At 44.4% G+C, this 14,624-nt stretch overlaps 1 protein-coding gene across 1 annotated transcript; it reads left to right on the top strand.

Annotated features, from left to right (window-relative positions):
* The first annotated feature begins 3,093 nt into the window (after window positions 1-3,093).
* Window positions 3,094-14,406, top strand: LOC111961024 (zinc finger protein 536-like). The gene is made up of 2 exons (XM_023983160.2): window positions 3,094-4,922; window positions 12,734-14,406. The coding sequence occupies exons 1-2, from the start codon at window positions 3,299-3,301 to the stop codon at window positions 13,960-13,962; spliced, it is 2,853 nt and encodes a 950-aa protein (XP_023838928.2). The 5' UTR covers window positions 3,094-3,298; the 3' UTR covers window positions 13,963-14,406.
* The last annotated feature ends 218 nt before the right edge of the window (window positions 14,407-14,624 follow it).

Genomic DNA, 14,624 nt, shown 5'->3' with positions numbered 1-14,624 from the left:
GCGAGGTGAACAGGTAGTGGCTTGGGTGATTATTGTCCTTGATGATCTTTTTTGCCTTCCTATGACATCGGTGTTGTAGGTGTCCTGGAGGGCAGGTAGTTTTCCCCGTTGATGCATTGTGTAGACCGCACCACCTCTGAAAAAGCCCTACGTTTGTGGGCGGTGCCATTGCCGTACCAGGCTGTGATACAGCTGACAGGATGCTCTCATTTGTGCACCTGTAAAAGTTAGTGAGGTTGTTGCGGCTTCTCCCCACACTGTCTGTGTGCGTGGACCATTTCAGTTTGTCGAAGAACTTAAATCTTTCACCTTCTCCACTGCTGTCCATCGATGTGGATAGGGAGGGGTGGGGGGGGGGGGGGGGGGGCTCCTTTGCTGTTTCTGAAGTCCACGATATCTCTTTTGTTTTGCTGACGTTTAGTGAGAGGTTCTTTTCCTGATATCAACACTCTGAGGGCCCTCACTCCTCACTATAGCTGTCTTGTCGTTGTTGGTAATCAAGCCTACCCTACCACTGCAGTGTCGTCTGCAATCTTGATGATTGAGTTGGAGGCGTGCATAGCTCACAGTCATGGGTGAACAGGGAGTACAGGAGAGGGCTGAGAAGCACCCCTTGTGTGGCCCCAGTGTCTGAGGCTCAGCGAAGTTGAGATGTTGTTTTCCTACCTTCACTGCCTGTGGGCGGCCCATCAGGAAGTCCAGGACCTAGTTGCACAGGGTGGGGTCGAGACTCGGGGTCTCAAGCTTAATGAGTTTGGAGGGTACTATGGTGTTGAATGCTGAGCTGTAGTCAATGAACAGCATTCTTACATAGGTATTCCTCTTGTCCAGATGGGATAGGGCAGTGTGCAGTGTGATGGCGATTGCATCGTCTGTGGACCTATAGGGGCGGTAAGCAAATTGGGGTGGGTCTAAGGTAACAGGTAGGGTGGAGGTAATATGATCCTTGACTAGTCTCTTAAAGCACTTCACGATGGAAGAAGTGAGTGCTACGGGGCGATGGTCATTTAGTTCAGTTACCTTAGCTTTCTTGGGAACAGGAACAATGGTGACCATCTTGAAGGATGTGTGGATAGCAGACTGGGATAGGAATTGATTGAATATGTCCGTAAACACACCAGCCAGCTGGTCTGCGCATGCTCTGAGGATGCGGCTAGGGATGCCGTCTGGGCCGGCAGCCTTGCGAGGGTTAACATGTTTAAATGTTTTACTCACATCGACCACGGAGAAGGAGAGCCCACAGTCTTTGGTAGCGGGCCATGTCGGTAGCACTGTATTGTCCTCAAAGCGCGCAAAGAAGTTGTTTAATTTGTCTGGGAGCTAGACGTCGATGTCCGTGACGGGGCTGGTTTTCTTTTTGTAATCCGTGATTGTCTGTAGACCCTGCCACATACGTCTCGTGTTTGAGCCGTTGAATTGTGACTCCACTTTGGCTCTGTAATAACGCTTTGCTTGTTTGATTGCCTTACTGAGGGAATAACTACACTGTTTGTATTCGGTCATGTTTCCAGTCGCCTTGCCATGAATAAATGTGGCGGTTCGTGCTTTCAATTTTGCGTGAATGCTGCCATCAATCCACTTTTTCTGTTTTGGGAAGGTTTTTATAGTCACAGTGGGTACAACATCTCCTATACACTTCCTTATAAACTCGCTCACCAAGTCAGTGTATACGTTAATGTTATTGTCTGAGGCTACCCGGAACATATCCCAGTTGACGTGATCAAAGCAATCTTGAAACGTGGAATCCGATTGGTCAGACCAGTGTTGGATAGACCTAAACACTGGCTCTTCCTGTTTTAGTTTCTGCCTATAGGAGGGGAGCAACAAGATGGAGTCATGGTCAGATTTGCCAAAAGGAGGGCAGGGGAGGGCCTTGTATGCATTGCGGAAGTTAGAGTAGCAGTGGTCGAGTGTGTCACTCACTCATGTACTGCAATCGATATGCTGATAGAATTTAGGTAGCCTTGTTCTCAGATTAGCTTTGTTAAAATCCCCAGCTACAATAAATGCTGCCTCAGGTTTGCATAAAGTCCAGTGAAGTTCCTTGATGGCCGTCTTGGTATCCGCTTGCGGGGTGATATACACGGCTGTGACGATAACCGGCATTTGATTGTGAGGAATTCTAGGTCAGGTGAACAAAAGGACTTGAGTTCTTGTATGTTACAATTACACCATGAGTCGTTAATCATGAAACATACACCCACGCCCTTCTTCTTACCAGAGAGATGTTTGTTCCTGTCGGCGCGATGCGCTGTACGGACTCTGACAGCATGTCCCCAGCTAGCCATGTCTCTGTGAAACAGAGTATGTTACAATCCCGGATATCTCTTTGGAAAGCAACTTTTGCCCTGGACATTAGCGAGTAATATACTCGGAAGCAGTGGGTGATGTGCGCTCATCCGAAGCCTTACTAGAAGACCGTCCCGGCACCCTCTCCTCCGACTCCGTTGTTTTGGGTCGGCCTCTGGAATCAGTTCAAATGCCCTGGGAGGTGCAGACAAAGGATCCGCTTTGGGAAAGTTGTATTCCTGGCCGTAGTGCTGGTTGTGCTGGTAAGTTGACATCTCACTGATATCCAATTGTTCTTCCCAGCTGTATGTAATAACACTTAAGGTTTTCTGGACTAACAATGTAAGAAATAGTAGATAAAAAAACAAAATACTGCACAGTTTCCTAAGGACTTGAAGCGATGCTGCCTCTCTATCGGCGCCATCTTGTGCTTAAGCACACAGCCACAACGCAGGAGCTTAAGAGGATCTGCAAAGAAGAATGGGAGAAAAAACCCAAATACAGGTGTGCCAAGCTTGTAGCGTCATACCCAAGATTGTGTGTAGATTGATGAGGGGGAAAAAACAGTTTAATGGATTTTAGAATAAGGCTGTAACGTAACAAAATGTGGAACAAGTAAAGTGGTCTGAATACTTTCCCGAAGGCATTTCCATCTAATCCTTTTGTTGTTGTTGTTGAATATTTCATATTTTTTTACTTTGAGTTTTCTTTAAATGTATGTAATATGAGGGCTCTATTGCACTAATTGTTCATGTTCATGTGCATGCCTTATGTGTCTTTTTCCTTTCTCTCTTTTAGGTGGAAGTCTCTATTATATGCGAAGGTGTCTCCAACTCCCCTCTCTGAGGAAAAGGTGTCAAAGGTTGCTATTCCATCAACCACAAGCAGAACCTTCTGAAGGACTCTGGGACATCCAATCCTTGACCTCCACACTGTAACAGTCCACAGATCCCTGAGTATAGAAAGCCACCACGCCATTGGACGAGGGCAGTCACACTGAAGGGGCCAGATGGCACTGCTAGCCAATCAGCTGATGGATTCAGCCAGGGTTCTAAATGGCATCAATGGGAGGGTGGATCACCTTCCACAGTTCCTGAGGGTACAGAACCAGGGTCACATGACCCATGTCAACGTCACCCAGGAAGACACGCACAAGAACAGGAAGTACCCGTGCCCACTGTGTGGCAAGCGCTTCCGCTTCAACAGCATCTTGTCACTGCACATGCGCACGCACACTGGCGAGAAGCCCTTTAAGTGCCCTTACTGTGACCACAGGGCAGCGCAGAAGGGCAACCTCAAGATCCACTTACGTACTCACAAGCAGGGCAACCTTGGGAAAGGCCGTGGCCGGATCAGAGAGGAGAACAGGCTACTCCACGAGCTGGAGGAGAGGGCCATCCTGAGGGACAGGCACATCAGGGGTGGTATAGGTGGTCTGACCCAGCCACCACCACCCCACATCCCCCATACCCAGCTCCAGCAGCCACAGCCTGCTTCTACCACCACCCAGCTCCCCTTGACTTGCACAGGCCCTGGCCCTGTGGAGACCTTTTCACTGCCATCTGTCTCCCCCAAGATGACCACCACAGGCCAGGAGGATCACACACAGGCTCAGCCTTCCGCAGGGTTCCGCTGCTCCTTCTGCAAAGGAAAGTTCAGGAAGCAGCAGGAGCTGGAGCGCCACATCCGTATCCTCCACAAGCCATACAAGTGCACCCTGTGTGAGTACGCGGCCTCCCAGGAGGAGGAGCTCATCAGCCACGTAGAGACGGCCCACATCACCTCCGTGTCAGCCCAAAGTCAGAGTTCCGCGGTGGGCAGCTTGAAGCCCCCTGGTGGGGAGTTCCCCTGCAAGGTGTGTGGTCAGACCTTCAGCCAGGCCTGGTTTCTCAAGGGACACATGCGGAAGCACAAGGACTCATTCGAGCACTGCTGCCAGATCTGTAGCCGGCGCTTCAAAGAACCCTGGTTCCTCAAGAACCACATGAAGGTTCACCTTAACAAGCTGTCTGCTAAGACCAAGCAGCTTCCTGCTGACCCTCAGGTATCTGTTACCATGGCTAGAGTAGTCCAGGACGCCCACTACACAAACCTCTACTCCCAGTACATCTCAAGCCTCCACAGCAGGTTCCTCTCTGCGGAGAAAGCGGGCCAGTCGGAGTTCCAGCAGATCCTTGCCACAGCAGGCATCGGGATGAAGGTGAAGGAGATGCTGGGTAAGATGCTGGCACCAGGACATGATTCACTGACGGAGGGTGATAATAATCACTCTTTGTTGGGTTTGAATCATCTGGCGCCTCCCCTGAGTTCGAGCAATGTGGAGTATCAACCACAAGCTCCTGCCAACGAGAGCAACAACCTCAAAAGCTACCCAGGCTGGCAGGTCATGGCACCAGGACTGGCTGTAGATCAAGTGGACCTATACACAGCTAAAGAACAGCAGCGGGCCTACCAGGCTGGGTGGAGGGTGTCAGATGAGCGACGAGCGCCTGTGTGCAACCCAGAGACCCAGGCTATTAGTAGGAGTAGTAGCCCAGGTCTGAGCCATATCTTGGAGGASAGCTCCATAGGACCAGACCTCTCTCAGACTGGCAGTACCCAGGATAACAGCAGCCTACCCTCCTCAGTCTCAGGTACATAACCGTCTTTCCTTACAACTCAATGGTTGCATATTGTTTTAGATATTGTTGTTTCCAGTTTTCTCAATTATTTGTCATAGGTCCATCTACTATGTGTATTCTATATTCTATGGTCAATATTCTACAGTAATTGATGTATCCTCAGATCCATGGTCAAGGTCAAATAGATGACCAGCACATGATGACTTGGGCACATTTATATAGATAGGATGTTTGAGAAATTCCATAAATATGACATTAGTTTCAGATGTAAACAATTTGCTATCCCTCCCATGCACAGACTAGCATGGAATACAACTGCGCCGTTCCATCAGGAGATAAAACAATGCCTTTGGCTAAACTTCACTAATGTACTCAGGTGGACTTGCCTTGAAGCACAGGGTCGGTAGATCAGCATATCCAAGCAACAAATATAATCGGTTATATTTGTTGCTTGGATAAAGGCCTTTCTTTTCTTATTAACTTTAATGCTGTCATGTTGAATGCTACAGATAATTAGCCTCCAGTATTTTATATCAGTCCCATCGCCACCCCAACCCTTGCCTATGGGGCACAAGATGTTAATGCATGCCATCTGGTGTTTTTAATTATTTGATATATACCACCTGGTATTTTTATTGATAGTATTCTGTTCCACCTGGTGATTTTGATGATTTGACTCACTGGGCGCATGCTTTTCTTGTCATAGCATCCTGTTAAGTTACACATTGTCTGGATTCTAAATAGCTGCCTCACATGAAGAAATACTAAATGTTACTATAGAATACTACAGTACTTACTATAGATTTCTGTAGTAAACTGTAGAATGCTATTCTACACACTGCAGTATCCCTCAATCATGTGTAGTACTTACTATAGAATGTTGTAGTATACTGTAGAATACTATAGGAAATACTGCAGTATTATCAGCAATAAAAACACTGTAGTAAATACTACAGTAATGTCCGCAAAAACACTACAGTCTGAAAAAACACWAACTTTTTTAACTATAGTATATACTACAGTAATGTTTGCAAAAACACTACAGTCTGAAAAAACACAAACTTTTTTAACTCTAGTAAATACTACAGTATTCAATTTGCATATACTCTGCACATTCCCTTCCCCCATATCTCAGTTTGTGCCATCCATAAGTGAGAAACAGGTTTTTAGAAATGTTTGCAGATTTATTAAAAATGCAAAACAGAAATACCTTATTACATAAGTATTCAGACCCTTTGTTATGAGACTCGAAATTGAGCTCAGGCACATCCTGTTTCCATTGATTGAGATGTTTCTACAACTTGATTGGAGTCCACCTGTGGTAAATTCAATTGATTGGACATGATTTGGAATGAGTTATGAGACTCGATGTTATGAGACTCGAAATTGAGCTCAGGCACATCCTGTTTCCATTGATTGAGATGTTTCTACAACTTGATTGGAGTCCACCTGTGGTAAATTCAATTGATTGGACATGATTTGGAAAAGCACACGTCACACCCTGATCGGTTTCACCTGTCCTTGTTATTGTCTCCACCCCCTCCAGGTGTCGCTTGTTTTCCCCAGTGTATTTATCACTGTGTTTCCTGTTTCTCTGTGCAAGTTCGTCTTGTATGTTTCAAGTCAACCAGCATTTTTTTCAACCAGCATCAACCCGTACTCCTGCCTTTGCTATTCTCTTTTTTCTAGTCCTCCCGGTTTTGACTCTTGCCTGTTCTGGAATCTGTACCCGCCTGCCTGACCATTCTGCCTGCTTTGACCACGAGCCTTTCTGCCACTCTGTAGCTCCTGGACTCTGATCTGGTTTTGACCTTTAGCCTGTCCACTACAATTCTACTCCTTTTGGATTATTAAACATTATAAGACTCCAACCATCTGCCTCCTGTGTCTGCATCTGAGTCTCGCCTTGTGTCATGATACACACCTGTCTATATAAGATCCCTCAGTTGACAGTGCATGTCAGAGCAAAAACCAAGCAATGAGGTAGAAGGAATTGTCCTTAGAGCGCAGAGACAAGATTGTGTCGAGGCACAGATCAGCGGCAGGGACTGGGATACTAGTCAGGATCGAGGCAAAGATGAACGGAGCAAAGTACAGAGAGATCCTTGATGAAAACCTGCTCCAGTGCTCAGGATGTCAGAGTGGGGCGAAGGTGTACCTTCCAACAGGACAACAACCCTAAGCACACAGCCAAGACAACGCAGGAGTGGCTTCGGGACAACTCTCTGAATGTCCTTGAGTGGACAAGCCAGAGCCCAGACTTGAACCCGATCAAACATCTCTGGAGAGACCTGAAAATAGCTGTGCAGTGACGCTCCCTGTCTAACCTGACAGAACTTATGAGGATCTGCTGAGAAGAATGGGAGAAATTCCCCAAATACAGGTGTGCCAAATTTGTTGCGTCATACCCAAGAAGACTTGACGCTGTAATTTCTGCCAAAGGTGCTCCAGCAAAGTACTGAGTAAAGGGTTTGAATACTTATGTAAATGTGATATTTCAGTTTATTTTTAATACATTTGCAAAACTTTCCAAACCTGTTTTTGCTTTGTCATTATAGGGTATTGCGTATAGATGAGGGGCATTTAAAAAAATAAAAAATAAACAATTTTAGAATAAGGCTGTAACCTAACAAAATGTGGAAAAAGTCAAGAGGTCTGAATAGTTTCTGAATGCACTGTACCTACCTACTTACAGATTATGGAACATTTGCTCATTTATTATTTCTCCAGTAGGTTTCCTGAAAGAGAGAGCCTCCATTTCTATGTCAAAGATAATAAAACAAACACTATAGTAAATACTACAGTCTGTATAAATACTATAGGGAAGTACAGTTCGCAAAAACACTACAGTAAATACTACAATCTGCAAAAACACTACATTAATTACTATAGTATATACTACAGTTTTCTTTTACTACTGTATAGTTAACTGTAAATAATACAGTATACTACAGTATTCACTGTAGTGCTTTGCGGACCTTTAGCTTAAAGCATACATTTTACTCTTTTCCTCCCTAGCTTAGAATTTTGTATCTTCCACAGACCTGGGTTAAAATACTATTTGAAATTCTTTAAAATACTTTAGCTGTTCTCGGTTGAGCTTTCTTGTTGCACTGGAACCAATAAAAAAAGTACAAACTCCCAACAGGCTCAGGAGCACTCTAGGCAGACTAAAGCAAACACTCAAAGTATTGGAAAGATTTCAAATAGTCTTTGAACCCAGGTTTGATCTTCTAGCAGGCTTGGTGAGAGTCAGCGTCTCTGACACGGTTTTGGAGGATTTGATCCACCGTGAAAAAGAGATAAATGGATCAGGTCTAATCTTGTTAAATGTTTTGTTGACATATTGTCTACTTATACTTGTATTTACATGTTTATACCAGTATTTTAAGGTTAATCCTTGCCAGCCCTTTACAAAACAGCTACAATCATTGGTACTTTTCAGCTTCTCCTGTTCCACAGTCCCCAGCCCATATACCCAGCCGATACTGCAGGGCTATGTTTGTAAAAGCTAGCTGAGAATGAATCGGATGAATTCTGGGCTGCCACATTCGGTATCAGAGTGTAATTTGAGTCGATATTAAGCATGGAAACTAATTCATTTTAAAGGTCAGGCGTTAGTGCTTCTTTATATGATGGATCCCAGCTCGCCTCTCCTCCTCTTGTTCCTGTGTAATGGAGGACTCACTCAGGGGCTTAAGCACTGCATTGTTTTGCTCTGACAATATATCCCAGAGACCTCTGCAGCTGCTCTCCACGACAGATTAATTAACACAATCACACGCTGCTGGCCCCAGCTCAACACACAGGTCTGCTGCGGGACAGATAGGTAAATCCTACACATATGGAGAATGTACAGGCACTAAGTGCATGTCTTGATGAGGGGTTTTAGGAATGGGATACGTTTACTGTGCCTGCATTACAGGGGCTGGAGTAGTTTTAACTCAGGAGATGGTGAGGAATTACCATTGTTGCCAGATGTTTCAGTTTGAGACACATTGATTACGCCTGAACAAGTGGCTGATTTTATTCCTAGCCAAACAGATGAAGTCATGAAGTTATTATATTGATGTTCCCAGTATGGATAGTGACTACAGTTCAGAGTTAGTGACTGCTCTGCTACATTTTAGTAAATTGGTAGATGCTTTTATCCAGAGCGACTTACATACATTTTCATACTTCCCCCCCCCCTTCTGTTTACTGGTCCCCCTTGGGAATCGAGCCCACAAACTGGGCGTTGCAAGCACCATACTCTACCAACTGAGCCACACGTGACCGATAGATACAGTGTCAACGTGTTAGATTATGGTCTGTTTACTCATATGGCTACTAGCTAGTGTTGAAAATGCTGCTCTTAAAATCTAATCAAGACAGATTAAAAAACTTCCTTTGACTGTAATTCTAATCTTAGATCATGAATAATGATGTGCTTGTTAGAGGCCCCTGACCTACACCAGAGTGTCCAGATTTAAATTGGGAACACAAACATGCCTGAAATCCTCTGACAGTTATTCATTAGTCCTATTCAAACTCTTAACCCCAAGGTCAATGAGCAGACACCATGTAATGATGTCATCCTCACTTAGTCTTTGTTTCCTTCTCCAGCCTTCACACTACTTCTACTGTACAGATGTTACACGTTACGAGTGCTTACAGAGAGACGAGGAAGGATCATGTTTAGGGGGATAGAAATCAGTGCAACTATTTAATCGTTCTAACTTATAGTTCCTACAACCCTTGGCATCTGATGATTCTTAAATGGATAGTTCAGCAAAAGCACATGTTTATAAAACATCTAAATATGTAATTTCGCTAAACAATCCCTTTAAGTTGTAGCATGGCTGTTTTTATGTCAATACACAAACTGGGCCTATATACGTAAGTAGATTTGAACACTGCTGATTTCTGATTTATAAACCGGATTACCTGTTGGCTTGACTTCCCCTTCTCATTTTTTGTCCCCTAATCCTCTTTTTAATTATTATTGCAGATATGAGGTATGAGGCTCAAACTAAGCTCAAAATGCTTGTTTTCCTAGCTGCTGATAAAAAGATTTACCCTGGGAGTTGTGAACACCTGCCTTGAAATATTGTTCCACGTCTCCTGAATGCCATTTGGCTTAATTGACTTGGAAACGTCCCAAATGCGTCATTGACGATGTGGTCTAATTAATATTAATAATATGCTATTATAAACATCAAAGAACATCTGGTGCCCCTATTTTCTCTCTCCCCAGCAGTCTTGGGTGTGAATATCCCTCTCAGGCGGTATCATCTTAAAGCAAACCGCCTAGGTTTAGTCATTTAGGTGCTTTAGTTTATACTGCATGTATACTTTTATAATAGAACAATAATGCGTGTGTGTGTGTACATGTGTGTGTGTACACGTGTCTGTGTGCACACTCATGTGTGTTTGTGTGTGTATGTGTGTGTGTGTGCATGTGTGTCCGTATACATGGGGGGTGAATACATTGAATAAAGAATGCATTTCCATATGAAATGAATCACTTTCCCCACCAGCTGGATGCTTTGCCACAGCACATTATTTGAGTTCTTATTTTGCATTTCTAATCGCAGGCTGTATAACTCATATGCATCACTTCATTATCTGATTGTCTGTGTTAGGTGAGAGAAGCAGGGCCCTGTAATGATACAGTAATTGGAGTTTGGTTGATAAATCTAAGCACTAAAATTACTCATAATGTGGGTCTCGTCAGTGTAAGTAAATCTAAAACTGATTAAGTTAGCATGAACCAGGCAATCAGAAAGATGGCACCCGTCCAAAGACAGAAGATGAGTCGGGTCTTGAGTCTTTTTGTTGTTTCGCTGCTCTGGGAGGTATTGGCGAGCAAATGTGTTTTTGAAAGAGACAGTGGCCAAAGATGAGGTCAGATATGTCTGTTTTTTTTATATTTCAGACCTGCCGGTAATTTAATGGTAATGTAAACCACTGATTAATTGAGATAGACAGTGTATCTATGCCTGCGTTTACAAAGGCAGCCCAATTCTGATATTTTTTAATATCACATATCACGACTAATCACATATGWTCTTTTCACATCAGCTCTTGTTCTGATTGGTCAAAATACCAATTAGTGAAAAAAAGATCAGAATTGGGCTGCCTGTGTAAACGCAGCCTAACTGTCTGAAATACTGTCATTAAGCAGGCGTTTTTTTTGTGACTAAAGACAATGGATGTGGTGTTTCTGAGGAGGCTCCTTCCCACTCACTSTCCTGTTTGAACACATGCATACACACAAATTATTGTTGACTGTGTTGTTGAAGGTCATTAATATGTGACTCCAGCTGTGATTTCTACCTCACTATGGCTGTGTTTAAAGGCAGCCCAATTCTGAAATTTTTTCCCCCGGTAATTGGTCTTTTGACCAATCAGATAATCTCTGAAGAAGGTCTGATGTGAAAAGATCTGATGTGATTGGTCAAAAGACCAAATTTGCATAAAAAATATCAGAATTGGGCTGCCTGTCTAAATGTAGCCTATTAGTGTGGTGTTTTATGATCTGCTCCATTCAATACATTTATTTTCCTCTCTCCTCTAGGTATATTAAGTAGTTTAAAATTCCAATATTTAAACAAAGGCTATTTTTCCATATAATTTATCTCATTAAATGACGGATGGTGTTGGTATTAAAGTTGGAGACAGCATAACAAACAACTTTAGATCATTAGATTGAGAGATTTACCTCAGGGAGAATTACCTCAGGGTCAGATCTGATCTGAAGGTGTTATGAAATTGATTTTTCAGCCGAGGGGAATGAATCACTGTTGTAAGTCAGATATTAATCCATTAAAGAAGAACAATAAGGCATCAATATGCACAAAATTAAATGAATGCCGCTGTAACTTTATCTCGCCATCCCAGACGCCACATCCCTAAAAGACCCAGTATAATGTATGCCCTGACCTTCAAATGCCAGGAGAGTGTTGGACAATAAACTGCCAATATTTGTGGCTTAATAGCGGCAGATGACTTTTACAGTAATTGGAATGGCACCGAAACAGCTGGGCTGCTTAAAGAAGGTGGAATGCAAAGGGTGTGTCTCAAATAGCACCCTATGCCCTATATAGAGCACTACTTTTGACCAGAGCCCTGGGTCAATATGGTGCCATTTGGGACACAATCAAGGGTCTCTCAGACAAGCACTAACTCAACATGGTGGCACTGTATGTAACCCTATAGGCAAGGCTGTTATAACACAGTTCAACCTAACATGACGCCTGGAGAGAAGTGTTCATGTATACGTTGTCGATATTAGGACAGTTAAACATCCAACTCCAAATTACTTTGACAGATGTTTCATGGACATGTGACTTTGGCCTAATATGGACACCGTACAGGTGAGAAGTCAATCCAACTTGCTCACCAAGTTTATGGGGATAAGCCAATAATACACATTTATTTGCTGCTAACCTTTTTGAGTATATTTCTTGCGTATGGTGCTCTACACTCCATGCTGTGTGATGATGTATCGCCTGTGCTGAAAGCTGATTACAAGCCTGATTTACTGCGGAGCACAACTTAAATCATTCAACTCAGCATTGTGTGGCTCTGCACACATTATTCATGTTTAGAAATGGTGGCCATATGTACACACACATTTCCCAAGTTCACAGAGATGATCCAATCGCTCAGGTTCTTTAGTTTGGTTCTCAGTATGCCAATGATTTAGTTGTACAAGTCAGACAATTGTTTCTGAAATATAACATATGTCTACAACTATCCAGAGAAACTTACATGTGAAATACTGGTATGGAGATGTCTGATTCACGCTGCGCTGTTGTTCTGTCTTGTGTCTCTAACAGGTAAGGAGAAGTCCTACAGCTGTACCTCCAGTGACTACATCAGTGCCCAGTCAGCCTCTCTCAGTTACCATCTAGAGGGCTACCACCCCAACCAACACCCCCAGTGGAACCAGGACACCATGGACAACAGAGCCCCCTCGTCCCCACAGACCCCAAACCCCAAGGACCGGAGCCCTACTTCTGGCCTCTACAGTGGGATGGAAGGCACTGATGAGAACCGGAGAAACCCAGGTACACTGCAAATGGACAGGCCTCCCAACCTGCCCAACCCTTCCAACCTAAACCTACACCGGGCCTATGGAGGACCTCCAGCTATGGAGGATAACAGTGTGAACCCACAGGGTCTTCATCAATCCATACAGACCTTCATCAATGGCCTGACATCCAGCATTCTGAGAGGTGGTAGAAAGAGGAGAGCAAGGGGAGGGAGGGTCAGCCCTCCCGGGGGAGGACAGGGGAGCTCTGAGGGGGAGTATGGTGTTGGAGTCAGGGGGAGTGACTGGGACAGTGAGGGGGAGGCAGGTGCTGGTGGCTCTGCAGTCACACCCAGGACCAGGAAGTCCCAGTATGAGCCTCTGGATTTGTCGCTCAGGCCAGACTGGGTGCTGTCGTCACAGCCTGGTTCAGGGGGATTGACTGGGTTATTCCAGCAGCACAGCTCCTTCTCCTCAAATAGCAATGGGCTGCAGGCTGGACAACACACAGCCCGGTCTGACACTGGTAGTGACCTGGAGATGCCTATAGAGCAGGAGGACGCACACACTTATGACTCATCAGCTCACAATGGGGAGTGTACACTGGAGAGACCTGTGTTTAACAAAGAGGAGGAAGAAGAGGACCTCAACAAGTGGAGGATGATGAAGAGTAGCAGCAACGAAGCAGGGCTGAGTGAGGAGATGACAGAGATGATGGTTGGTGTTCCCCAGGGGCCCAGTGAGGCCCCTCAGTGTACCCAAGGGAAGCAGGGCCAGTGGGGCAGGTCGGTCATCCAGCCTCTCCTCTCTCCTCTGGAGCTGTTGAAGCCAGGGCAGACTCCTCACCACTACCTCCATCCCCACAGGAACCTCTCAGTCCTCTGGTCCTTCAGTGGCCAGAATCACACGTTCCTCAATGACAATGAAGAGAGCTTGAATGGTGGAGGGGGAGGGCCAATGAAGAGAGCAGATACTTCAAGTGAGTCTCCCTCTCTCTGCCCAATGAATGATGTCAACTGTACCTCTGGTTCCTAACTCTTTTCCACATTACATGAGAGTACAATGCCATCTAGTGGACAAGTAGTGATCCTGCCCCCTTATATCATCCTTTCCTATACTATCCTATCCTATATGTTTGGATATTTAGTACACTCTCTTTCACTAGAAAAACAGGCTTACCTCAGCAGAAAAGGAAATTGACGAACTCTAGTTAGTTTGAACACTTGTGATTGTGAAACTCAGAAGAACTAAAACAAGGGTACTGGAGTCACAGGTGTGTGGTACTGATTACATCCGCACTTAGAGGACGATGAAATTTCACTATCTGATAGGTAACAAATAACCCTGGCAATGGGACCCTTTTGATGGAGAAGCTTAAATCTTGTGTGATACGCCTGCAGAAAGCAAGATTTAATTACCTGTTCTTTCAGACACTTGGGATCCTTTGATATGATATACCTGTATTATGAGTGCAACTTGATACCCCGTCATTCTGATCCATCTGATGCAGAAACACTATATGAAACACACAATATTCTCGTATGAAAGACATTAAAGTGTCTGTCAACTCTGTTTGGGCACAACATGTGTTTTGCTCATTGATGGTTCCTGTTGGTAAAAGTATAGGCTACAGTATGTCAGAATAATGGTTTTCTTAGATATACTAGATGCATATTACAACTTCCTGAAGTGACGTA

Source organism: Salvelinus sp. IW2-2015, linkage group LG4q.1:29, assembly GCF_002910315.2.
Source record: "Salvelinus sp. IW2-2015 linkage group LG4q.1:29, ASM291031v2, whole genome shotgun sequence".
NCBI lineage: Eukaryota > Metazoa > Chordata > Actinopteri > Salmoniformes > Salmonidae > Salvelinus > Salvelinus sp. IW2-2015.
The sequence above is the reverse complement of the archived record's forward strand: the minus strand, read 5'-3'. Positions and strand labels throughout refer to the sequence as shown.